We start from the raw sequence: 26,122 nt of genomic DNA, 5'->3' as shown, positions 1-26,122 counted from the left end.
TCATCAAAAATTGATTGATTAATTGAAATTGAGAAGTAGTTTACAGAACAGCCACCAGCCCCACAACAAACATGGCATCTGCAGTAGGTCCCCTGGTAGATACATGGGAGTTTCTGAGAGGCCATAGGAGGTGACAGGAGTGCAGGTTTGGGAGCCGCAATGGCTCCACTCAAATCCTGCCTCTGCCACCTATCAGTTATGTGATCTGTGACTTTGCTCTGACCCTTAGGCTTTCTGTGCCTTAGTTTCCCAAACTTTAAAATTGCCCTCATAAAACTATTTTGAGAACTGAATGACACACAATAAGCATCACACAATGTCACAGAAAATTAATAGAGAATAGGTTTTTATAAAAAAATCACTGCAACAAAACAGCATGAAACAAACAAGCAAAACAAAACCAACAGAAAACAAATTGGTATAATACAACATAACGTGCCATTCCTGGCTGTTGATTTTTTCTGGTTCTAATATTTTCCTTGAATTGCTTCAACTAAAAAGGAACTATGAGCTGATGAGCTCTAAAGACGTCTAATGCACTTAATGAGTATGATGAAAATGATCTGGCAGCACAGAGAGTAAATGGGGATGGTACCAATGTTCTAGCAGAGAATACCAACCCCACTGTTTATGTGTCCTTAGGCCTTCAACACTAGTACCAGATATCACTCATAAAATTAGTCACCAAATAAATAATGCTGACACAAAGAACCTGTTGTCAACTGTCAGGGGGCAGAGTATGCCTGTGTGGTGCTGGGGAGGGGACCTAGGGCCCAGCCACAATTGTGTATTTTTAAAGAGATGGTGAAAGATTTTTTTTTCCAAGAAAATGACTCCATGGCAGTCAAATTCAAGTCAAACTTTCTTCCAGTAGCTTTTCTGACATTTCAATTTGCTGTCCTTCCACTCTTCAGCCCCTCTCCCACCATTTACTGTTAAAAGTCTCTTTTCCCAGTAATCTCTAGCACTAGATACCTCAGCTAATGGCAGGAGTCCCTTGTCATTTCACAGTTCCTCACATAGAAACTAGCTGTTCAGTCGCATGGAGTTGGAGTCTAGGTGCTGTACAAGTGTGGCACCTGTTCCTCCACAGGAGGAAGAAAGCCCTTCCGGCTTCACCTTTCCCAGTTACTCCAGAGAGCAAAGTCCAACAGTGCAAGAAGCCTTCTCTCAGGAGCACCTGTAGTACTATGTATGGATACTGAAAACTCACGTCCAGCCTATCAAGAAAAGACTATCTATTTGAGGGCTCAACAGTTAACTCTTCAGCAAGACAGTGGCACATGCCTTTAATCCCAGCACTTGGGAGGGAAAGGCAGGTGGATCTCTGTGAGTTGGAAGCAAGCCTGGTCTACAAAGTGATCCAGGACTGCCAGAGCTACACAGAGAAACCCTGTCTCAAAACAAACAAACAAAAACAAGCAAACAAATACACAAAAGTTAACGGTTCGGTACCTAGGAATGTCGTCAGGCACTTCCTGTCACTTTTTCGCCTCACCTTGCAATCCCTCTGGCCATTAATCTGTTATTCCAGCTCTGAGCACCATGTTCTGTGGTCACGCTTACAAGCGCCTTCCCTTCTGCCCCAGAAGATTCCTTGATCAGAAGTTCTGTTTACTTGTTTAGTTAGCTGTGAAGCCATAAGCAAAGAAACATTCTTTTGGGGGGTATGGGGGTGTCTTTGAGACAAGATCTCCCTATGTGGCTCTAGTTGTCCTTGAACTCACTATGTAGAGCAGGCTGACCTCGAACTCACGCAGACCAGCCTACGTCTGCCTCCCAAGCAGACATAGGGTTTAAAGGCGAGCATGTAAGCTGTGAAGGGTTACTTTCTCAAAAACTGAACACCAGGGAAGTGAAGTTTCAACCAACTCTGGTGTCGTCCCCTTCCCCTTCCCAGACAGCTCCTGGCTAATTCGGTTCCTAGCCTATCTCTCTTCCTGAATGGGCTCCCAGGATGACTCCAGCTTCACCTTGCGGGCATCCTTTCTGGACACCCGAGCGCCACGTTTGCCCAGGGTCGGCTCTCTTTCAGGCAGCTGTCCACCGCCGCCAGACATGCCCTCCATCTAGGCATTCGGAAGCGCAAGACGCTCTCCCTACTCTCCAGCAACCACAGGAGGCAACGAGAACTTGCAAAGGGTCACAACTGGATGATGAGCAGCAGGAGAGGAAGAGATGAGGGGACAGAGGACAGAGAAAGATCGATCCCTGGAGCGGGGATGGGTGCGCAAACTGAGAAGCTGGCGCCGCACTCCTGGTCCAGACCCTTCCCGACCACGGTGACCTAACAAGGGGTCCACGGTCTCTTCTTCTCAGCCATCCTAGGGATCAACTAAGAGGGGGTTGAGAAGACAGACGGTCCCCCATGGGCAACACGACTTCCGCCTTCCTGGGTGTCTCACGTGCGCGCGCTCGGCGACTTCGACTCCGGCCCCGGCGCACGAGGTTACGCGCTTCTCGAGTCCCGGGGCCCCGCGCTCCCCTCCTTCTGGGCTTTCCCTCCGCACTGACCGTCAATCTGGAGGCAGCTCGCAGTCCCGCGCCGCCTGCTGCTGGCCCTGCCCCGGGGCCCAGCCTCCCGCGTCCGCGATGGCTCGGGCACCGGGCGCCGCGGCTCGCCGGACTCGGCCTCACCCGGGGCGGCGCGCAGGAGAGGCCCATGGAGCTCTAGGCAGTGGTGGCAGCCGCGGCTGCGGGAGCGGCCGCCGCGCGGGCTGATGACGCGCAGGCGCGGCGGGGCGGGGCGCGAGCTGATGACACGCCAGCACGCGCGGCGAGCCGGGAAGCATGGCGTCGGTGGCGCTAAGCGAGGCCGAGAAGATCTACATCGTTCACGGAGTGCAGGTAGCGCTGGCGGCCGCGGGTGCGGGCCGTAGCGCGCGGGGAGAAGGTGCGCAGAGGCTACGTGGCCAAGGCCGACGCTCCGAGGTTCAGTGCGGCCTGCGGCGAGCGTGCGTCCGGCTTGCCTGGATCTCCGTAGCTCTCGGGATGCAGGCGATTCCTAGCCCACCAGGGAGCGATGGGCGACCGCAGAGGCTGCTGTTTAATGAAGGAATGTCTTTGTGGCCTCTGCGCGGAGAGACATGAGCCCGAGATCCTGTAATCAGAGTCACAGCCGGTGGATGGACGTCTGCAGACTTTGCACAGAGAGGCCATGCATCCTGGAGGGAGGGGGGAGGCCTTCAAAATATAAACCAGCAGCAAACACTGCACCTCGTACCCCCCAAAAAAGGGGAAAGAAGGGAATGTAGCACAGTAGTAGAGTGCTTGCCTAGCATGTGCAAGACCTTGGTGGCTGGCGCCTGTCATCCCAGCACTTGGGAAGAGGAGACGAGACAATCAGGAGTTGAGGGCCACGCTGAGCTGTAAGACTCAGGCTCAGAGAAAACCACACTCCTCACACAAGTGTATTGCTTGCAAATAGAAAAGAGTAGGAGTGGCCTGCTTCTCTTTGGTGCTGGGGGTTGGACCTCGTGGGCTTCTGCACGCTAGGCAGGCTTCTACCATGGAGCCAAATTCCCCATAATCTCTTTTTCCGGTGGGGTGGGATCGTTATTTGCTTTGCTTTTTGAGGGAATCTTTGTATCCCAGGCCTGTATCAGCCCATGCCTTGACAGAAGGCCGGCCTCATCACCACCTGGCTGAGGAGAATGGTAGGCTGTGGTCTAATTGTTGACTTTCCTGTTTTACTTGTGGGGAGCTTAGCTCCTTGGGTAGCTAAAGTGAATATCACGATCTGTGCTCAGCCCTACTTTTGAACATTCAAAAGAAGTGAAGAATGTTCATCTGGCAATCATCTGTCTGGTATTCTGCAAGCATTCACCCTGGGTTTGACCGTATGGAGTAGCCATCATAGGCAACTGTCAGCATTTAAAATCCATAATGCAAGTCATGTGAAAAGTCACATGACATACTGTTACCTTATGTACTTCTTATAGAGTAAGAAATGCCACCGTTTAATCAATAGGCTGCATGTTAAGCCAGAGTAATAAAATCCAAACCCACAACTCATTAGCTTTTCAGTTCAAGATTAGGAATAGTGGGGTGTGTGCAGAACGGGGTTGTGAGGGAATGTGAAAATAAAATGGACAGCCCTGGAGGAGGGGGAGGAGATGTGGCTTCCTTTTGGTTTTTTTCTTTTTCTGTTAGAAGTGTGGCTTTGTCCTGAGCCACTCATTCCACATCCCTAGTCCTCATGGACATATTAAGAACTGTTAGGATTTAAATTCTTCAGATTCAGGAAACTTTCAGTGACCTGAAGAAAAAATGGGTTTGTTGCAAGAACTGGAGCGCTTCTGCGCAGCTCCAGAGCGCCCTCTTCCCAGCTCCAGAGCGCCTTCTTTCCTAAGAACCGCAGTGACCAGTGACTGACTGTCTCTGGAGATCCATCTGCTTCTCTTTGCCAAACAATATCCTTTCCCAGTGGCCATTTGCTGTTTAGTTTCTCTTCCATCTTGGTGAAATCAGCACCCCTAAAACCCAATACCTTTAATTTTGCACGGCTTCTTCATCACATTATGGCCTAACACCTTTTTGCTTTTCTGTGACAGGCTATCACTATATACCCTTGGCTGCCCTGAAACTCAGAGATCTACCTGCCTCTGTCTCCTGCTTCTGGGATTGAAGCTGTGTGCCACCGTGCTGGGCTAGCATAACAACTCTTAATTAGAGCAGACATCCAATTCCACTGGGAGAATTGGCCTGGGGCAGCTAGTGGTTCATTACAAAAGACCTGGTCACCCTCCCTGTGCCATGCCTTGGATTGCACACCTCCCTCTGCCCTGTTGAGGGTGAGCAGTAATGCAGGTGGCCAGTCCAGAACTGTAAGCCCAATGGGGCTTCACTGGTCTGTCCTCGTGGGTGTTATAGCTGTAACCTCATAGCCAGGTCAGGATGTTGAAGAGGCTTTCAAAGAGGCTTTCCCCTTGGAGCTCTGTCATTGCTTTGTTCTTGGCTACTGGAGGAAGACATAGCTTCAGCTGTTGTTGTTGTTGTTTTTTGTTTGTTTGTTTATGCTCATTTTCTAGCCCTTTCGCTTAAATTATACCAGAGTCTGGTCTTCAAAGATGAGGTTGAGAAGTCAGTCTGACCATTCAACCCTGTCTGACATTCAGATCTGGAACTACTCCCCATTTCCTGTTTAGCCCTCTACATTTACAAACCAATGGCACAGAAAGCCTGTGCCCATGTCTATAGCCTTACTGAGCCACATCCTTTTAAAGGAATACAGAGCTGCTCAAGAGAAAATGAAGTAACAATTGCTATCTAATTTTGCCTGCCATTTCTTGAGCCTGTGCCTGCAAAGCTAGGCCAGATGAGTTTATTTTCTACTAGGAAGACACTGAGATCTCAATTCTCCTCTAAGAAATGCTGCCAAAGCAAGGAGATAAAGGGTGGTCACCTTCAAGAACTATTTCTAGTCTGGAACCTTCTGAGGATGTGGAAGTTGAAGCCCCAGTAGTCTTCCCATAGCCAGGTAGCAGCGCTGTTATAATCACATGGGTAACCGCTGTGCAAGTCACCAGGAGCTAGCCCAGCGTCCAGAGAGTCCTCAGTCGGAGGTACTTCAGTCTCTGCTGAGAAGGGCAGGATTTACGCCATCCCAATGCTCAGAAGTTGTTTTCTTCCCTGTTGACTTTCAACTGGAGCCTTCAGTTTTGCGTGGCGGTGTTAGTATTCAATGCATATATTGAACCCTTTGCTCCTAACACTACAGGTAAATAAAACCCATGGCAAGGCTTTAGGTGCGTAGCCAAGCCAGGCAGGCTCAGACACTTTCCTCCGCACTTTATAAGGAAAACAAGATTTTTTTTTTTAAATTGCTCCTCAACTCAGTGATATATGGGCTAGTTGTTTTCTCTTACTCTCTTGAGTGTTTTAGCTTGTTTTCCCTTTTGAGAGAATAGAGTATATATTTTACATAAAGAAAAATGTGTAGGTTTTTATTAGTCTTGTCCCCTTGGCCTTTTTTAGAAGGCTGGACGTTATTAAAGGCTGGAAAGGCATGGTCAGATGGGGTTCCAGTTTCTAATACCCCACATGGAAACAAGTCACAAGGATAGCATTTTAAAGGAAACACTTGGAACCCTCTGTTTGATTGCATAACCTACTGCAGTCAAAGCACTGTCGTGACGAGAACCCCTCACGCAGCCAACCACCTCACCTTAAGGTTGTCTGCACTAATTGTATGAAGAGATCCTTTTGTGGCTACAGGCTGTGTGGAGTGGAGCGGAAGAGCTCCGGCTGTGGATTCAAATGCTGCTCACTGACAGTGGGATCTAACACACGAGGTTGGGAGATGTGCCAGGGAAGAGGAGCTGTGGACTTCTCTCCCATGGGCTCTTCTCTTTTTTTTAATTTTTTTATTGCAGACATTTAATTCTGCTGCTTTCCAAATCTGTGTCTCTTGATTCAAGAGGATTTTTGTTTTGTTTTGTTTTTTGAGACAGGGTTTCTCTGTGTAGCCTTGACTGTCCTAGACTTGCTTTGTAGACCAGGCTGACCTTGAACTCGTAGTGCTCTGCCTGCCTCTGCCTCTGCCTCTGCCTCTGCCTCCCTGAGTGCTGGGATTATGGGCGTTTGACACCACGCCCAGCTCAAAGGATTTTTTTTTCCAGTGAAAGAGTGAGCTGGGTGTGGGTTGGCGACACAGGGGCTTCTACCTGAGTCAGGAGTTTTCATTCTTCTCAGAAGCTGCTGAGGGTTAAAGCACTGAAACACCTATGACAGAGAGTCAGTGTTACATCATGGTGTAGGAGAAGGCAGCCATTGTTTGCTTTTTTTGTTTGTTTAACTTCTCAAAATAAAATGAAATACATGGGCAGGAGCCCGTCTAAGCTTTTGATAGTCACATATGAAAACAGTGGTCTTTCTTCATCTTCCCTCTCTCCTTTGGAGAGCATCAGCCCCTTCGAGAACCGAGTGACGTTCATTATTGTTTTCAGTTATGTGTTGGTTATATGCGTAGGTGGTACAGGTGCCAGCGGAGGCCGGAAGCATGGAGTCCCTGGAGCTGGAGTTGCAGGCGACTGTGAACCACCTGAGTGGGTACTGGGAACCCAACTCAGGTCCAGTCTCTGCTGTTAATCACTGGGCCAGCTCTCCAGCCCCTGGGGGTTTGTTTTGTTTTGTTTTGGGAGTTTTTTGTTTTTGTTTTAAAGGAAGGAAGGGAAAAGTGGGTTGGAATGATGTCTCAGTGATTACAACCACCCTTTTTTCCTGTTTCTAGAGTTGTGTTTCTAGCACCCCCATGGTGATTCACAGCCACCCTTCCTCCAGCTCTGACCTCTAGCATCGAGCTTGCACATGGTGCACAGACATGCAGGAGGGCAGAACTTTCAGATGTAAAATGAATGAATGAATCTAATTTTTAAAATGCTTTCAAAGAATGCATTCTTGGTGAAAAATGAGGAAGATCTCAGTGAGATGACTTGGAGCATTTTATTGTGTGCCTGTGTGTGGGTTTACTTGTTATATAGCTAGGTGTGTGAAGAAAGGTGGCTGTAAAAAGGACAGGTAAAGGGCTGGAAAGATGACTCAGAGGTTAAGAGCACTTGCTCTTTCCGTGGACTCAGGTTAAGTTCCCACACCTACACAGCAACTCATAACCATATGTGACTCCACTTCCAGGGACCCAGTGCTGCCTTCTGACATCCCTGGGCTCCACGCTTGCGTGGTTCATGTACTTACAGACAGGAGAAACACTCATATACATAGAAAGCCGTCTTAAAAATAGCATGTAAAATCACACATCATCCTTCACATAACAAAAGGGGTTTTTAACCCCAAAAGTAGATCATTATGACAAGAAAGCCCAGTTGTTTCAAAGGAGGTCAAAAGTCTAGACTCAAGTATGCACTTATTGTAATAATGCTTAACGGGGGGGGGGGGGTCATTAAAAAAAACTGCTCATTTGAACAGAGGAAATCCAAGCTAAACCAGATCCCAGTAAGAGACCTGTCACTGGCCAGGAGTGGATGGGAAGGAGATGAGAAGGGAGGCGTGGAGAGACCGTAATGTAAATAGAAGGAAGAGGATGTTACTTGGAGCTGGTTCGTCTGGTAGAACCATAGTAACGTTTCATAAATGTAGAAAAGTAAATAAGTAATTAAAAGTAACCAGGATGCAGTGAAACTGAAATATAAATAGTTGCAAATGAGTCTAGGTTACAAATGAGTACTGTGACCAGAGGGAGGAAGGGGCAAGAAGGAAACTGAGAACATTGTATCTAACTACTCCACCGGAAAGTTATTTCTCTGGGGAGAATGGTTAGCGGCCCTGAAACAATGTAGATACTGAGAAAACGGTGGGTAGATAGGACAGCCCGCTTTTTCCCTACCTCCACCTCTAGAGATTTGGTAGTGGAACTCAGAGAAAAAAGTTACAAGACAGAAAAAGGCTGGAATAAACTGTGGACATTAAGTAGGAAGTACTTAATGTTGATTTGAACTCCTGGCTTCTTGATAGATAAGGAATTAAATGAAGATGTGTTAATTAGTGACATATGTATTCAGTTCTGTTTGCCGAGATGGTCTAGAAACCTTGAACTTAGCACCCAGCTTCTAGTTTTTGAGTACTGTGTGCCAGGAAGAGGAACCAGGACTCCTTGGGGAAAGTGCAGGGAAAACTAAGCAATCGCAGAACATTTTGTGTTGTAAGAAAGATGGAGGGGGCTGGAGAGATGGCTCAGAGGTTAAGAACAACTGGCTGTTCTTCCAAAGGTCCTGAGTTCAATTCCCAGAACCACATGGTGGCTCATAACCATCTACAGTGAACTTTGATGGCCTCTTCTGGCATGCAGGCATACATGCAGACAGAACATTGTATAAATAATAAATAAAATCGAGAGAGAGAGAGAGAGAGAGAGAGAGAGAGAGAGATAGAAGTGTTGAAAGAGCACAAAGCCAACCAAAGGCACCAATATGCTTTGAGTGACAAACATCAGATTATAACATGATATAAAGTAGATATCTGTGAGTTGTGCTGTTACACATGAACAATGAAAAGCATAGATGGCAGAAAGGACAGGCAGCGTGAGGCCACCCTGGAGACCACCTTATGCAGCAGGGGTTAACAAACTTGCTATAAAGGACCGGGCGAGAATTTATGGAGTTCCCTCAACTATGCGGGAAGAACACTCAGAGTGCCTACCGGAAGAGGCATGGCTGTTAGCCTGTAATTACAGAAACAAATGGCTCACCTACATTAGTTTGTAGAGCCTACTTTAGAAGTGTAAGTATTTTAGGTTGTGCATAACCTAAAATAACAGGTCTTGTAGACTGAATTTGGGGTGAACAGGGCTCTCGTTGAGACAGTTGTGCCTGGCAAAGCAAAGCATACCTTTGCAGATTTGGAGAGGGGTGGCTTAGGTGGGTGTGTCTCCATTTTGCTGTCTTTGTTCGTGTGTTTTGTACATCCAAATATGGCAGGCCTTTGTAATGAAACCATAGTTCTGTCATCGTTAGCTATAGGATATGTCACTTCTGAGTGTTTTCCTTATATTAGGCTGGCAGTGTTGGCGGTAGTGAGGGTTGGTGTGAGTCTATGTGAGTTTGGGATCTCAACTCAAAACTTGTTCCGTAGGAAGACCTTCGGGTGGATGGCCGTGGCTGTGAGGATTACCGGTGCGTTGAAGTGGAGACTGATGTAGTGTCTAACACCAGTGGCTCGGCCAGAGTCAAGCTGGTAAGTGCTGTGGCCTCAGTCCATTCCAGGTGGAGCAATAGGTAAGCCTTAAGGGTCAGTTACAGGCTCTGCTGGCTTTGGGGGTGGGGGTACACATTGGTCCTGGGGAGACGCCAGTCCGTAAGCCATACTGGGAAAGCACATCTGTCCAGACCCAAAACAGCCCTCTTCTTAGGGTGCTGCTTCTAAGCCCCAGCAGCTCACCTCTCGGAGGAGGAGTGGTTCCTGAGCAGAGACTCCTGGGTGTGTCCACAGGGTCACACAGATATCCTGGTGGGAGTGAAAGCAGAGATGGGGACACCGAAGCTGGAGAAACCAAACGAAGGCTACCTGGAGTTCTTTGTTGACTGGTCAGTACTGTGCAGGTTGCTTTAAAGGAAGAGGGTGCTTGGGATGTCTCAGTGGAAGAGCACTGCATAGCATAGAGGAGGCGCTGGATTCTATCTCTGCCTCCCACAAGAAGACAAGAAAAGGTTGAAGGGGAGGATTCAGAAAGTCAGCCTTGTCATGTTTACTTAGTCACTCATTTGTCCGGGAGGCATTTACTCGCTTGCAAAATGCCAGGCAGTAGGAGTGCCTAACCTTGCAATCACATGGCACTCGCCAAGCTTTTCTTTTCAGTGTGAAAAAGGCCATTAGCCTGGAAGCCCAGCATATGTATGGACGTTACGAGGGTCGAGTGAAATTGTAAATGGTAAGGTGCTTTGAAAAACAAGCCTAGATAATATGGATATTTGGTCCCAGCACCCTGTTTCTCTCTCTGCTCTTGCTCTGTAGAGAACACCTATTTTCCTGGCAGGTGGGTCAGGACCAGCCGACAGCCTGGAGAGCTGGGCAAGTGGCCAGATGGAGGCAGCAAAGTTTGCTGGGAAGAACCAGGGCTCTGGATATTTGCATCTAGCTCTGGGCCAGACTGTGTGACCTCGGTCTATACCTGACTCTTTTCATCTAAAAAAGGGGGGATGGAAACGTGGTGATGAGAAAGAGTAAACAGCAGCTCCTAGACAGTCTGGCTCCCGTGGGACTCAGGAACCTTGTTTCTTTCTCCCTTCTAGAATTGAGACGATTAAACTTTTTATTTTGTTCTATGTGTAGGGGTGTTTTGCTCTCATGTGTATGTCTGTGCATCGATGGTGTGCCTGGTGCCATTGGAGAGCAGAAGAGGGCATTAGACCCGCTGGTGCTGAAGTTACAAACAGTTGTGGGTGCTGAAAATTGAACTTGGGTTCTCTGCAACAGCAGCAAGTGCTCTTAGCACTGAGCCAACTCTAAGTCGAGACCTTATTTGTTGTTTGGCCTCATCTCAGCGTGTCCCTGCCTTGCTTCTAGGGGCCAGTGTTGACATCAGGCCTTCCTGGAGCATAGTCCAGGTTGTGCGGGAGGAATTCTGAGTGCTTGTGAGAAAACTGCAAGGAAACAGGACGAGAGTCTTGTGAGCTCAGTTTCATCAAAAACATGGAATTGTTCTTGGAATGTGTTTCATGCCTCCCAGGGTAGCAGATAAGAGTGAGTTTATTTCAGATTATTCATTACAACTGGCTATTGTTACTTGTTTACATGCCTCTAGGGAAAGACATGGTTTTGCCTTGCGAAGCTTGTCCTTGCTGTTGAACTTTACCTAGATGCCCTTAGCCCTCGGGTATGAATTATCTAATGCTAAGTAAAGTATAAACATGTGTAACAAAGTATAAACAAGTAAAGACATAAAACATGAGACTTTAGTCTACCTCATTTTCAGCTCTATTCTCCTGGTTTCCACTCCTCCAGAGGGGAAACATTGTTAACTGTGTTAGATCCCTGCTGGCTCTTGCTAGGTCTGGGTGTGTATCCTGTGGCCATAAGACCTCCGAGTTTAGAGGCTTGTTAAAGAGACCAGAGGACTTAGCGTATAGCTTTGAGATGTACTTAGGATATTTCTGCCACTCAGCGTTCTACACTCAGGAGGCTTAGGAGGTGTGGTCACATAGGCGCCCTGCTCTTACACAGCTCACACTCCTAGAAAAGCGTAGAACCAATCACCAAAGTCTAGCACACATGTGTCCGCCCTTTCCACCTAAGTCGTGTTTGTATGGTAGGTAATCTCCCTATCTGCTCTTTCAAACACAGAAGCTGATCCTCCCTGCACTCTGTAAGAAAAAGACAAATGAAATTTATAGCAGGGAGGTGACTTCCCAGGGTCAAGTGGCCAAAACTGCAGCTCAGCTCTGCCTCACATCTTTCTCTTTCTATTCCTGCAGCATGCTGAGGCCAGTTTAAGAAGGATGTTGAGTTTGGGGGAATAGTGTACATTCATCTTACTGGCCAGTTTTCTTTTCAGCTCATCCTCTACCTCCAACAGTCTTCTGCGTGGCTGCTCCCACCATTTTGGTTGTGTCGGAGCTGACTCACCCTGCAGGTCAGATGGCTAGTACCCTTATCGCCTCCTTTGCTGGAGGAAGCAGGATGCCGTCCCGAGCCTCATCTGCAAATTCCATTCTGTACAGACAGAAGAGCTGTAACTGCTGTCCTTTCTCCTTTCCTCCTTTCGTTGTCTGCTAGCTCATCATGGGCTATTATCGAGACCTTAGAGACCTTATTAGTAAGGTCTCGATGATAGCCCACGAGTAAGCTAGGTTTAATAAGGCTTGCTTAGGTAGCGGAAGATGATTGTAGATGGCTGCATTGTACCCAAGTCACTGATCCTGTTCTTGCCAAGGTCCTGGGTCCAGAGAGGAGCCTAGTGTTGAGGTGACCATGGGTTCACACAGCCTGAGTACAAAATGAAACCCAGCTGTGGCCCAGGTTTATCTGTGTGTGCACCGTTTTTGCCCTTACTCCACTGTCCCCAGGACTTTGTCTAGCATGGTAAATGCAATGTTTTTCTGAGGTGTGGCTTGCTGGCTTGCAGGATGTATTCCTCTGGCCAGAACTAGCCTCGCTGTAAGCTGTGTGTCTGATAGGAGGATGTGACTCTGGTCAGCAAACATAGCAGTGTAAACGGAGTTTAACAGCTTGCTTGGGGAGGGGAAGCTCATGGCTGTGTTTGCCCCTCTCTCATCCTAGGCGGCAAGGCCAGGTGACTCCCACATGGAAAGAGTCTTTGAGCTGCTTCCTCTCAGATTTGGTTTATAAAGCAGCCTAACTGGCCTGGCTGAGGACAGTTGTCTGCTGGTCTGTTTTCCTCCTAAGTCTCAGAGGACCCCACTAGGAGCTCTGGTTTCCAGGGAGTTCTGAAGTCTGTCAAGAGTACACTCTCCAGGTAGTGAATTCTATCTTCCTTAGAAGGCATAGCTAGTGTGGTTGCCCAGGCGACAGCCACACCCTCTGTGCCCTGGAAGAGCACCCAGAGTCCTGGGTGTGCCTTACTTTCTTCTTAGCAAACCTTCTTCTCCTAATCCTCAGGATTAAGCCTACATTAAAATATCTTTAACAAAACTTTCAACTCCGCTTTACTATAAATAAAAATAAAACGAGAAGGCTGGAGATGTTTCTCAGTAGTAGAGTGCATGTCTAGAATCCACAGTGAGGGGCTGAGGTGTGGGGGTCATTGCGTGATTGTGTGTCTGGTATGTGGGAGGTGCTGGGTTCCTTCCCTAGTCACTCAAAAAAAAAAATCCTCAGAGGAGACAAAAGCAGAGGCTTGGAGGAGACCTATCCCTGTCTTTCTTGCAGTAGAAAACAGAAATAGCTCCTGAGGCCTGAGGCGGGGCCCAGCAGTAGGTACGCCATCTGCTGGAGGGCTCTGCTTGAGGCTCTGCTGAGCTCTGACATTGCTCCCCAGTGGGAGGAAAGTGTCACAGGTGGTGTTGGCCGGGGCCCTCTGGCCTCTGAGCCCAGCCTGGTCAGCAACTTCCAGGCTTTTGTTACTTCAGTTCTCAGTGGTCCTGCTCCCTCAAAGCTAACTGCTTTTCTGCTAATTCATTCTCTTCAGGTTTGTCTCCTTGGAGTTATGATACTATGGACCCAGGTGCTCTTCCCTGCGTCAGTTTGGCCTGCCTCTTGGGAATGGTGTCTCAGCCCACTGGAAATGGTACTAGCTACCCTGACCAAACCTGACTCTAGCAATACCAGGCAACACATATACGCATCTGGAAGCAAAGTGGGCCTTAAACCTTCTCGTGGGTCTTTGCCTTGATCGTAGTAGCCGAGAAAAGTCCATTCTAAATGAGAACTTTGAAACTTTAAGAAATGTTGCCTTCCAGGGGCACGGTGGCACTTGCCTGTAATTCCAGGACCTGGGGGGCAGAGCCAGGTGGATATCTATGAGTTCAAGGCCAGCCCAGTCTACATAATAAGTTCAGGATAGACAAGCCACACAAAGAAACCCTGTCTCAAAAAAAGAAAAAGAAAAAGAAAAAAATGGAGGCGGAGGAAGAAACTTGGGTTTCCATCGAAAGCCAGGCTGCCTGTCACACTGAGCTTCCAGTAGGTGGCAGTCCACTGGGTCACTGCTCAGCTCTTGACTTTTTTCAGGGCTTTTGGACCTGGGAAAGGCTTGGGTTCTGCCTGGGGGATCCAGGAGAGTGTCACCCCTAACTTTAGTGTGCTGAGTCTCTGCTCCTTCCCTTTGCATCTTCACTGATTTTGAGTATGACCACATGCATCCTTCCCTGGTGCAGAACCGGTGTCTCTGAAACCTGGTGGGTAGAGCTGTGTATCTTGTGCTCTGTTGGGCAGGAGAGCACCGTCCTTGGCTGAAGGGCTGGAGAGGGAGGCACAGTAGAGAAGTGCCACTCTGTGTGAGAGAGAGGTTCTGCAGTCTCAGAAAGGCGCACGCAGAGGAGCCAGCCACGCTCGGCACTCTCTGCAGTCGCCTCTCCTCTGCCCCTAAGCTGCGTAGATTTGCAGGCTGCATTGGGGGCTCAGAGTCTGGAGTCCACCACAGGTACACTGCCTTGAGCACACCCGTCCAGGTAAGTCAGACAAGCCGTGCGGCATGAGCAGGGTAGGGGCTGGGAGTCAGGAGGGCGTGCAGCACGAGCAGGGTGGGGGCCGGGAGTCAGGAGGGCGGAGCACTGGGCCGATCTTCTTCCAACTGCTGGGCTGTTTGTCTTGCCCTGGGAGAGGGACTGGAGTGCTCTATGAGTCATCTGATTTAGTTTGTAACTAATAGCCTTTGGTTTACCATGTACTGTGGTGAGACACGGAAGCAGAGGCCTGAATTACCAGCCTTTGTGTGTTTGTGCTCTCTCTTTCTCTCTCCCCCTCCCTTCCTCTTCCCCTCTATCTTTCCCTTTCCATCTCTCTCTCACCCCCTCCTCCTCATTTAGCAGAGAAGATTTTCACTAGAACTGGCTTTTTTGACTACATCTGTGGTCTAATGATAAGTCCCATGATCGGAATCAGGGCATTCCATTCGCTACCAGGGCAAAATACAAGGTCAAGACCAGCCCATCTGAGAATCACGGTGCAGGCTGAGCTGCAGTGACGCGCCAGAGAGGCTGTTGGTGAGGCCTAAAGTGCCAGACTTAGACACTTAGCTCCTACAGCAAGTTCCTCGACCTACCTGACTCCTCTCATCTGAAGCGTGTCAGAGGTTAAGGGTGTAGCTCAGTGGTGAAGAGCTTCCTGGCATTTGTGAAACCTCAGCTTTATTTCCCAATACCACACAAAAATACAGATACATAAGGTAACCGGTTCTGCCTGGGATTGCTCTAAAACCAACATGTCCTGGTGTATCTGTAGTGCTGAGGGTGGTGTGTAGCACAGTAAACATTTGTGAAATCATTTGTGTGCTGCCCTCTAAAATGAGAATTGCCATCTCAGGGCCCCGCAGTCAGCTGCTGTAGGTCACAGACCACCTGGATTATCTCAGGTTCTCTTAAAACACCTTGTCTTGCCGGGCAGTGGTGGCCAGTTAGAGTCCCAGTGATGGGACAGAACCTTCATTTCTCTGCCCTGCTGTAGACTCTGGCCTTTTATCCTGTCTGTCTGTCTATCTGTCTGTCTGTCTGTCTGTCTAGGTTTTTTGTTTTGTTTTGTTCTGTTTTGAGATAGGGTTTCTCTATATAGCCTTGGCTGTCCTAGACTCACTGTGTAAACCAGACTGGCCTGGAACTCACGGAGATCCACCTGCCTCTGCCTCCTAGAATGCTGGGATTATGGGCGTGTGCCACTGAACCTGGCTTTCCCCTTTACTTTTATTGTATTGTGTATGAGTGTTCCATGGAGGTCAGAAGAGGTTGTCAGATCCCTTGAGACTGAAATTACAAGCGGTGGTAACAGCCATGTAGGTGCGAGAAATTGAACTTGGGTCTTCTGGAAGAGCAGACAGTGCTCTTAGCCACCAGGTCATGTCTCTAGTGCTGTCTGGTTTGTGTTTTTGTTTCTGTTTGTTTTGTCATACGCATGGTCTCCAGGCTGAGCACTCACCTCCTCTCTCCTTGGCCTCCTCTGTAATCACTCTAGAACGAGGGGCCATGCAGAGAGCACTGGGCAGCTATGGTTGCAGAAACCTCTAGCCCTCTCTGCCTGAACTAAAAGAATGGTGTGTTTAAGATAAAAGGCTATTTTAAATGGATAAAATGTACTTTAAACTTGCTTAGTCCAAAGGAACCAGTGGGGCTGGCTTTGTGGGCAGATGTGTAGACAGTTGTGCTGTCGCAGATGAATGGCTTACTCTGGGGCTGGGGAATTAAAGCTGTGTCTGCGGCGTTCAGTGAGCGTAAGAACCCAGGACAAGCACCTCTGATTGGTTTGTGCACAGTGAGAGCTGTGTGGTGTGCTGTTCGGCCCTCAGCCACGTACGACTCGGTGTTAGCAGCAGTATAGGCTGCTCGGTGTTAGAAACGAGCTGTGTGTTGCCGCCTGTGTGAAGGTCCTTGGTCTTGGCTGGTCCTTGGCAAGAGCCCTAATCACTTCCGCAGCTGAAGTGGGCAGAGGAGTTTGGGAATTGCCTCATTGCTATGGCAGCAAGGAAGCTTCCCTGTGTTCTTTAATTTGGGTTCTGCTTGCTGATGGTGTAAGTGGAAAATCAAAGTTATCCAGTAAGTGCTCTGATTCATTCCTAGACTCGTCACTAAGATTTCCTTCAGCATTAGATAGATACACGGTCCCCATGGGCCACCATGCTGGCATTGCTTTCCCTGGAGGCCCTCTCTTGCTGCTTTGATTCTGGCTTCTCTGGAATCTTCACCCTCCAGGGAGAAGACATACACATCCATATATCCCTCCCCCACCCCACCCCCCACCCACCAGCTTTCACAGTCTGCAGCCCTGCTCACACAGGCAGATGCCTTTCTGGGTTTTAGGAGCCAGGAAGCTTCTGGACATGACTTTGCAAAGTCTGAGCTGAAGCTGCCCAGCGTCTTTCCTGACTGTGTAGAGGGATGAGGTGTCCTTAGGCTGGCTTGTGTCCGTAAGAACCCTGAGTCGTGTGAGAACGGCACATGTGAACTCTTGTTCACTCTTTGTTGAGCTAATGGTACGTAAGTATCAAAGAGTCCAAAAATGACTTTTTCCTCTTTGAAAAAGATCAAATGGCTTCAAATATGCATATTTAACAGTCCAGCAGGATTGTGCTTTTGTTCATTTTCCTTCTCAATACAGTGATAACCTAGTTTCTGGTCTCTGTTCTGTTAGCATATGTATTTTCTAAACTGTTCCAGAAGGGTTTGACCCTGACACAGCCCTAGAAGCCAGCACTGTGGAGAGCAGGAGGCAACATCTCTAAGCCATACGTTAGCGTTTTGAGGCCTCCTGGGTTTATAGGCCAGCCAGAGAAAAGTGTCCATTTTACTCTGAAGATAAGAGTTCGTTTTATCAGCTGCAGTTCACATCACCACCCCCACCCCCATTCCCTTCCTCCCCTGTGTCGTCTTCCTCTTCTTGAAGGCCTGTCACACCTACTGACAGCACAGGGCACGGTGCTGGGCTGGGTCATTGCACATGCCCGTGGGCCCCCAAGGTAGCTAATACCTTTTCCATTTCGGTGACTTCACTTTTCCCCTTCCACCTCATACAAGCCAGGGCAGCTCTCTGCCTTTGGCCCTTGGTGGCATTCTTTCTGCTGTCTCCCAGCCATCCCGCAGAGAACACGTTCTGTGTATTTATAGAGACTCACTCAGCTTTTCCTCTTGCTGTCTTGTGTAGCTCGGCCAACGCTACCCCAGAATTTGAAGGGCGAGGAGGGGATGACCTTGGCACGGAGATCGCTAACACCCTCTACCGGATATTTAACAACAGGAGCAGCGTGGACCTGAGGGCCCTGTGCATCAGTCCCCGGGAGCACTGTTGGGTTCTCTATGTGGACGTGCTGGTGAGTCAGCTTGCACCGTCCTGCCTTGCACCACACTTATCGAAGACATGTTGGTCTCTTTCCTCCCTCTGTTCTTTCTTGATAGAGAAATGTTTTCAGCATCCCCATTCAGATTATTTGGGAAGAAATGGTCTCCTGTAATAGTGTTTTTATTTACAAGATAAATAGAAAGCATTAGTAAGTAGTACATGCAACACCTTTCTAATATTGTAGTAGGATGCATGCTTTTTCTCTCCACCCCAAGCTCCCAGAATAATGACTCATGAGATTCAAAATATACTTACAAATCCCTAGGCCATATAGCCAGGCTCTTCTCAGATGAGCTCTTAGCTCACAGTAACCCATTTAGACTAAATTACATTCTGCCACATGGCTGGTCGCCTCTGCTCAGGTACCATGCGTCTGTCCTCACGTCTTCCCTGGTGAATCCCGAGTACCTGCCTCTATCCCAGAATCCTTCTGCCTGCCAGGTGCCCCACCTTCTATTTTATCTATGCTATAAGCCACAGGTTTTTTAATTGACAGTTGATGCATCCATTCAATACACAAGACATTCTCTCAACTTATGAAAAGATTGTAGTCATTGCAAAGTTGACCTAGAGTTACCCACAGGAGTTAGCAGGGAATTTGGGCCCTCTGGGCGGTGCCAAATAGAGGTAGAGTTTAGCAAGTTGGCATTTTGTGTGGGATGAGAAGCTCTTTTCCCTGATCCTTCAGGTCAGCGTTCCAAACCTATGAGGAGACACCAGAGACCCAGAGAGGAAAAGTAACTAGACTGTCATCTTTCATCAGTGGGGAACAGACCTACGGCCAGCGTGAGGCCAGTGCCTGCGGTTGGCCTTTTCTAGGAGGGAGGTGGGCATGCGAAAGTACACTGCTTGCTGGGTTCCTGATTAGGGCAGAGATGGTCACTGCAGCTGAGCGCTGTTAGCCTCCATGTAAATGTCCATAGGCGAGTATGGCAGGGGGGCCATGGGGGATTCCCGGCCTCTGTGCTGCGCTGTCAGGAAAGCCTGTGGTGCCCACCCGCGGCGCAGCTGCTGGAGCTGACCCTGGGGAATGTGTGCAGGCTGTTCTCCTCGAAACCTGGAGGAAAAGAGCAAATTTTTAATTCATTTGGGCCTTAAGTATGTAGTCAGCAAAGGTTACTGTGTAGCTGGATGTTGTCCAGGGTCCTTCCCAAGAGGGGGCGGGTGCACAAATACATACAAATGCCCGTCAAAATGAGAAAGAGATTCTTCTCAACATGGAACTTCTCCATCTCCTTGAGGATCTGGCTGCTGGCTTTTTCCAGAAATCAGGAAGAGGTTTCTCAGGAGGGTAGATTTGCCGATTCCCTGTGACGTGTGCTCTGCGAATCTACCATGGTAGACTTGGGCTTTTATAATTAATGTACAGTGGGGCGGTGTACAGGTCTGAGCACCGGGTATGGGTCTTGTTGATCACATACCAAAGGTGTCCCTGACATGCAGTGTCCTTTGCAGTATGTGACAGCTAAAGCTACAGAGAGGCCCCCAAAGCAGTTGGGAGCCGCCCCTATTTAAGTGCTTGTGAGAAGCTTGTCGCTTTAGCAGGGCAGTGGGGACCTTCACGTGTGCCTGTGTAACTGCAGCCATAGCAGGAAGAGCAGCCCTGTGGTTAGGGAGCATGTCACTCTTCTCGTGTTCAGACAGCCAAGCGGGGGCAGCCAACCTTATCTTTATTTTAATTAATTCACTTACAGTTTGTTTGTTAGGTTTGGGTTTTTTGTTTTGTTTTGTTTTTGTTTTTGAGATGGAGTCAGGGTATTGTGGAACTCACTGTGTAAACCAGGTTGGCCTTGAGCTCACAGAGGTCCGGTCCACCTGCCCCTGCCTCCACAGTGCTAGAATTAAAGGCATGTATCACTGTGCCCAGCTTTATTTGTGTTTTGTATTTTAGTCTATGTTGCAGGCTGAACTGGAATGCTCACTACATAGCCTTCCCAGCCTCAAACCTATGATAGACTCCTGCCTCTGCCTCGAGGGTCCTAGGACTAGAGATGTTCCATGCTTGGTTTCATGCCCTTATTTTTTAACTATGCATTCAGCATGGCTTAGGACTCTGCTTCTTAGCTGGGTTAATGCTTAGTGATAAGTAATGCCCACTTTTTTCCTCTGTGCCTGTCTCTCAGCTGCTGGAGTGTGGTGGGAATTTGTTTGACGCTATCTCCATCGCTGTGAAGGCCGCTCTCTTCAACACAAGGTGGGTCTTCTGCAGGACCGGTCCTGCGGGCCTGTGTGGAGCTTACAATGGCAAGGAAACTGTGTTGTCTAAAATAGCTTCAGTGCTGTTCAGAGGCGTGAGAGCTAATGTCAAACTCCAGGAAAGGGATTTTGTGTGCTAAAACTAAGTAAGACACACACATTTCGTGTTTATTTTTGCATTCATTATTTTCATTGGTGACTGTACCGTGTGAACATGTAAATAGAAGCTAAAAACACATCCTACATCCGGCTGTCTGCCTGTGTCAGCCTTCACTTCTGAATGCCTGCTGCCCACCGTACCCAGCACACAGTAGGTGCTCACACATTCCTAGGTTATGTGCATGAATATTCTAGGAGGGAGCAACGTGGTTTTAGTTAAGGACAGTGGTTCCCTCGCTGTGTTTTCCCTTCCTAGATAGGCTGTGAGGGTAGCCTGTGAACACAAAAGGAGCTAAGATTTGTGCTGACATTTCTTTGATTATATACCTATGAAGAGAGTCTAGCATTTGAGTAAAAGTGTGGATGGATATGTCTTTATTTCTTGAGGTCTCCTGGGGTAAAGTGGGGTTTAAAAGCTTTTGATTGAGGCTACTGGCCAGCTTGTGAAGCAGAATCAGCAAGTTTCAGGTTCCGCTGAGAGAGACAGAAAAATAAGGGGAGGATGAAGGATACCTGAGGTGCTCAGACCTCCACACATGCAGATGTGGACACATCCACACAGCCACAAGAAAAAGAAATCTTGAATAAGTGAGCAGACATGCTTGTTCTGGAACACCCCTCGTGTCTATTTATTGGTGAAATGTTGAACAAGGCAGGTCTAGTAACATTGGAGGTTAAAGTGCCCAGAGCAGCATCTTCAGGGCCTGTTAACAGAGAGATTCCCTGAGCCCACTCTCACACTCTGTTAGATGGCTGTTCTTCACTTGGGCAGTTTTAAATGGGGACTGCAGAACAAATAAGAGCAAAGTTAAAGTCACACGAGAACTTGCAAGATGGAGTAGTTGTGAGACTAGGAGCTGTAGTGCCCTCCCCAGCTGTGCCACTGGCTCTGTTCATGGTCCTGGCACTCCATGATGACAGTGAGCATGGGAGATCCTATCAGCAGCAGCCAACGCCTGGGCTTTGTTGACAAAGGGAGGAAGTTGCCATCAGATGTGCCTTAAGCCTCAGAGATGAGAGGACTTTGGGGGAAGTAGAGATCAGCTCATGAAACCTAGCTATCCAGGTGATGAACAGTGGTCAGGCTTACACCAAGTGGCAAGGATGCCCTTAGGTAGAGGATAGGAAGCTCTTTATACATTGGGGGCCTCGGGAAGAGTTGATGCCACCCAACTGTCTTCCTCAACCCTGTGCCCACCTATGTTTGGACCAAAGGATTCTGGAATTAAAAGTTCTGTGCCTCTCTCTCTTTCTCGTGTATGTGTTGTACAGGCTTTTTTGACATACCAATCCAATTTCAAACTGCTTACTGCCCAATTAAAAAAAGGATATTACTTAGTATTCTGAGTCCATGTAATGGAATCTCTAGCCTCAGCTTTTGACAGGTAATGCTGAAAACAGGAGAAAAGTAATGAAATGCCTGCTTGTAAGACAGAAATGTTCAAGCTCAGGAAAGGTCATGCTTCCTCCTTTGGTAGATGAAAAATTTAATTATGCTTTTCCAGGATACCGAGGGTTCGTGTTCTGGAGGATGAAGAGGGGGCGAAGGACGTTGAACTGTCTGATGACCCTTATGACTGCATCCGACTGAGTGTGGAGGATGTCCCCTGCACCGTCACCCTCTGTAAGGTGTGAGCTTGTCTCTGGGCGCTTTTGCTTTCCCTGGGAAATGGGTCTCCTCCAGCCTTAGCCTGTTGAGATTACTTCATAGGTTGAAGGCTGTAGTTGTACAAACTGAACAGATGAGGCTTTAACCCCAGAGCTGGTGATTTAGTTACATTAGAAACCATCGCGGAATGCTCCCCTTGTGCTCAGATGGTGGGTCCCAAGAGAGGGCTGCCTCATCAGAGGGGCTGCCGTGCTCCTCTGCATCCCTGCTCTGTGCTGTGCTCTCTTTCCATTAACTCCGTCTACCCCGGAGTCCAAGGTAGCTAAACATAATGGGGTCTCAAACAGCATTTCGCTGTGGACCTGACACCTCAGAGCCTGGCGTGGAGCCAGGCCTAAGTGTCACAGGTCAGGGATGGTTTTCACAGAGCCCAGAGCTTGTCAGAGTCTGACATCTAGCATCGCCTCAGGCCTGTATTGGCTGGGATTGTGACTTGTTATACAAAAACAAAACTGAGCCAGTTGTGGTGGCTCACGTCTGCAATTCCAGAACACAGTAGGTGGAGGCAGGAGGACTGCTGCAAGCTGGAGACGAACCTGGTCTCGATGTCAAGTACCTGGTCAGCAGGGCTACACAGCAAGACCTTGTCTCAAAACGAGCAGAAACAGAATGTGTCAAGTATTGTGAGAACTGGGCTCCTGAGGAAACGTTCAGGGTGTGGGACTGGACAGCTCTGAAGGACGGCGTCGCCTTGCTTGTCCCCTAGCTCTCTAGATTCACTGCTGGGGTGGACAAGGTATCACATGGCCTCACGTGTACGTTTTTGCCCGCGTCCACTGACGGGATGCCTAGTGGTCTCTGTCCTGATGAGCTGGCCCATTCCCCTTGTTTCCATCTTGTCTTTTTCTTATAATATTCATACAGTGAACCATGATAGCAGTGTTGAACATTCCTTCCAGCAGTTTCCAGATGAGAATTTAAAATAAGATCTGAAATGGGCCATTTATAGGCAAACTGTAAGCTTCGAGTCAGGAATCTAGGGTCTCTGTTGTTCACGCACAGTAAGCAGCCTTGTCTTGTAGATTGGCTGCCGGCACGTGGTGGACGCCACGCTTCAAGAGGAGGCCTGTTCTTTGGCCAGCTTGCTGGTGTCGGTGACCAGCAAGGGAGTTGTGACATGCGTGAGGAAGGTGGGGAAGGGAAGCCTGGATCCTGAGAGCATCTTTGAGATGATGGAGGTGGGTCGTGGGCAGGGGCAGGCCTGGCGGGGGGCTTGCCATTGCCTCTTCATCCACGTGTCTTCCCCATTCACACCCAGAACCCCACGGTGGGCTAGGAGACCAGTGGGTAGACCAGATAGTGGGTAGAGCTGGGGGGTCAGGCCCTGTCAGTGACTGTTTCTATCCTAAGCAAGTCTCTTCCTCTAATCCCCAGCGGCTGCATTTTGATTTGAGAGTATTGTCTTTCACCTTGTAAAAAGTCACATAACTGAACTGAATTCCTGCCCCTTCCACAGAGATTATAGATTAGACTGGAGTATGGACAGAGTGACCTACCCCGGGTCCTTCACAACCTGGCAGTGTTTTAGGGAGAGCTAAAAGGTGGTGAGAAGCTGGGGACAGGTGAGAAGATGGCTCGCTGGCATGAGGTCATGACGCAGAAATAGCACCACATAAAGACCTGGCCGGGGGGTGCCACCCACAGCCCTGGCACCGGGAGGCAGGGAGCCACAGGTCCTGGGGGCTCAGTGGCCAGCCATTCTGACCAGTGGGTGACTTCACAGTGAATCCCTGTCTCGGAAATCAAGGTGAAGAGTGAAGAGGAAGACACCTGACGTTGACCTGTGGCTTCCGGGAACACATAACAGGACATAATGGGCAGCGTGCCTGGATGCAGCGGTCAGCTCTCATATGGCCAACAAGGCCACATCTCAGAGGAGGGAAGGATGTTTTTTAAGGATTGACTTATTTATTTTATGCATATGAGTGCTCTGTCTGCTTGTACACCTGCAGAAGAGGACATCAGATCCCATCATAGATGGTTGTGAGCCACCATGTGGTTGTTGGGAATTGAACTCAGGACCTCTGGAAGAGCAGCCAGTGCTCTCTAGCCCCTGAGCAAAGGATATTTCAAAGACCTTTGTGTGGAACTCCAAGCATTTGAGCTCAAGAGTAGTACAAACACAGCACTTCTCATTTTTATCATTAAAGCAAGCAAAACATAAGGTGGCATTTACAGTTACCTTAAGAAGATACACATACAGAGAGAGAATACACCTGTTGTTATGTCTTACCATCTTTGGTCTTCCGAAGAGACAAGAATGTACCTCCCAGAGCTTTGTCTTTCCCACAGAGATGACGTGGATGTGTCCGGGCATTCCCTTCAGTCCTTGCTTTTAAGTGCCTTCACTTGTTACAGTTTATATGGTTCTTTATAGAAGGCCACCTTGTGGGAAGAACAATCTATCCTCTGCCATAGTTCGTAGCTTTCTTACACAGGCTTCCACACTCAGGTGTAGGCAGGCTGTGAAAACATTTCTCCCCGGCTGTGCCTTCCAGCTCAGGCTGCAGGTGTCCCCTGCAGGAGGAGAGGGTGGTTGCCTAGACTGCTCTGAGAATCTGAGGGGCAGAGGTACAGGAGTGTCAGTATCCATTAGCTCTTGCTCTCTGCACTCCTTTAAGCAGCCTGGTGTTAGGTTTCTCTACAAGCTGTTAGGATGCATTAGGAGTCTCACCAAAGACCTCTTTAGACCAGAGGAGCTCACACCTTCCCTTGAAGAGGGCTTACTCCAGAGAACTTAATGGGAAACCAGGTGTTTTAACAATTGCCAAGATTTGGTGTGCGCCATGCCAGGGTGGTTCTTATGTTTTCACAGTCTGCTGTCCTCCCTCCACAGCTGGGCACAGTTTTGACATCTGAGGCAGAGGATAAGCAGGTCCTGCAGCTGTGCCTCCAGGGCGGCCGGCCTCTGTTTGCCTTGTGTGCACTCAGCGCTGCCGAGGCTGGGAACTTAGCTCCCTCAGTGAGCTAGACCTGAGCTGCCCTGACCTGACAGTGGGGTCCGCAAACGTGGCTCAAAGAGCCGCAGGTCGTGGACACAGTGGTTCTGAATGCCCAGTGGTGAGGCGAGGCCTTCTGGGCAGCCCTGCACGCTGTGGCCTCTCCACTCCTGTCGTCCTTGCACTCACCTCTTTCCTCATCTTTCTCGCACCCTCATTTGCATGAACAGTCAGACCACCTCTTTGGTAGACTTGGGCATTTTTCTAGTGTAGATGCTGTGTGTGTGTGTGTGTGTGTGTTCATATAAGTGTGCATGCATGTGTGTAGGATCCAGAGTGTAATCATGGTGCTGTTGGGTTCATGGTTCATTAATTAAAAGTTCCTTAGCAAGCCGGGGTGCAGCTCAGAACATGTGCCTAACATGGAGGGCAAATGAAAGCTGCTCAGAATGTTCTCTGATGCAGACAGCTGTGTGGTGTTGGGCAGCCTGGCAGGCTGGGAGGGGCTTCAGGTTATTTCCTCACTAACAGATGACCTCTGCCCTGTCCCTGTCACCCTGCAGAGCAGCAAGCGAGTGGGCAAGGTGCTGCACATGTCCTTGCAGAGCCTTCTGAACAAGGAAGAAAGCCTGGGGCCCAAGAGGCCGAAGGTCGGGTTTCTGGGATGATTTGTCGTCACTGCGATGGACATGGGTTGTTTCACTTTTCCATTGAAACTGCTTTGTATATACTTTCCTTAATTGTTAAATTTTTAAATCAACATTTATACATGTAAAAATAAAGTCTTTTTTCTGGTCTGGTTTGGTGTTAGCGTTTCCAGCTTTATACCATGATACTGTCCTGTTCAGCAGTGTGCTGCCAGGATGGAGGTGAAGAGTGTCACTGTCTCCAGGGAGCTGTTGACTTCAAGGTACGAGAAAATGGTAACAAACACTGAAAGAAAGACCCTGAGGAAACTAGGCATGGTGGCCATACCTGGAATACTTGGACTGGGGAGATTCAAGCTTGAGACTATTTAACAAGCCCCAGTCTCCGAAACAGATCCTTGCAGAAAGTAGTTTAAGAAGATAGCTTGTGGTAAGTATTTTGTGATTTTTTTTTTTTAATAAATCTTTCACAGTAAAAATCACAAGGCCGGATATGGTGGCACATACTTTTAATCCCATTTAATCCCAGCACTTTTGAGACAGATGTGGGTAGATTTCTG

The 26,122-nt window shown here is 48.6% G+C and overlaps 2 protein-coding genes across 9 annotated transcripts in view; one reads left to right on the top strand and one right to left on the bottom strand.

The window, feature by feature from the left end:
• The window catches only part of Zdhhc3 (zinc finger DHHC-type palmitoyltransferase 3), a 43,793-nt gene extending 41,137 nt beyond the window's left edge, over positions 1 to 2,656 (bottom strand). For 2 of the 4 annotated variants that reach the window (XM_021661180.2, XM_021661181.2), the window contains exon 1: positions 2,515 to 2,656. The gene's annotated coding sequence lies outside the window, so the exon portion shown is untranslated. Of the gene's footprint in view, positions 1 to 1,498; positions 1,857 to 1,973; positions 2,355 to 2,514 lie in introns of those variants that run through there. The other 2 variants (XM_060384999.1, XM_060384998.1) reach the window with 2 other exon arrangements.
• Positions 2,657 to 2,676: 20 nt separating this feature from the next.
• On the top strand, positions 2,677 to 25,714 carry Exosc7 (exosome component 7). 5 transcript variants are annotated; one of them, XM_021661186.2, is made up of 8 exons: positions 2,677 to 2,847; positions 9,586 to 9,687; positions 9,943 to 10,037; positions 17,851 to 17,923; positions 20,076 to 20,146; positions 21,813 to 21,936; positions 22,999 to 23,154; positions 25,479 to 25,714. In XM_021661186.2, the coding sequence occupies exons 1-8, from the start codon at positions 2,791 to 2,793 to the stop codon at positions 25,581 to 25,583; spliced, it is 783 nt and encodes a 260-aa protein (XP_021516861.1). In that variant the 5' UTR covers positions 2,677 to 2,790; the 3' UTR covers positions 25,584 to 25,714. The 5 variants fall into 5 exon arrangements, with proteins under 5 accessions (XP_021516861.1, XP_021516863.1, XP_021516860.1 ...); XM_021661188.2 differs by having other exon boundaries at positions 17,758 to 17,923; positions 21,813 to 21,931; XM_021661185.2 differs by having other exon boundaries at positions 17,758 to 17,923.
• The last annotated feature ends 408 nt before the right edge of the window (positions 25,715 to 26,122 follow it).

Source organism: Meriones unguiculatus, chromosome 6 (assembly GCF_030254825.1).
Source record: "Meriones unguiculatus strain TT.TT164.6M chromosome 6, Bangor_MerUng_6.1, whole genome shotgun sequence".
Classification (NCBI taxonomy): domain Eukaryota; kingdom Metazoa; phylum Chordata; class Mammalia; order Rodentia; family Muridae; genus Meriones; species Meriones unguiculatus.
The sequence above is the reverse complement of the archived record's forward strand: the minus strand, read 5'-3'. Positions and strand labels throughout refer to the sequence as shown.

What these genes read in the sequence shown, in the direction of transcription:
- Exosc7 (XM_021661185.2), top strand. Translation starts at nt 2,791, where the DNA reads ATGGCGTCGGTGGCGCTAAGCGAGGCCGAGAAGATCTACATCGTTCAC. An exon ending in ACATCGTTCACGGAGTGCAG is followed by an intron (nt 2,848 to 9,585) that starts GTAGCGCTGGCG and finishes CTTGTTCCGTAG; the next exon opens with GAAGACCTTCGGGTGGATGG. An exon ending in TTCTCTATGTGGACGTGCTG is followed by an intron (nt 17,924 to 20,075) that starts GTGAGTCAGCTT and finishes CCTGTCTCTCAG; the next exon opens with CTGCTGGAGTGTGGTGGGAA.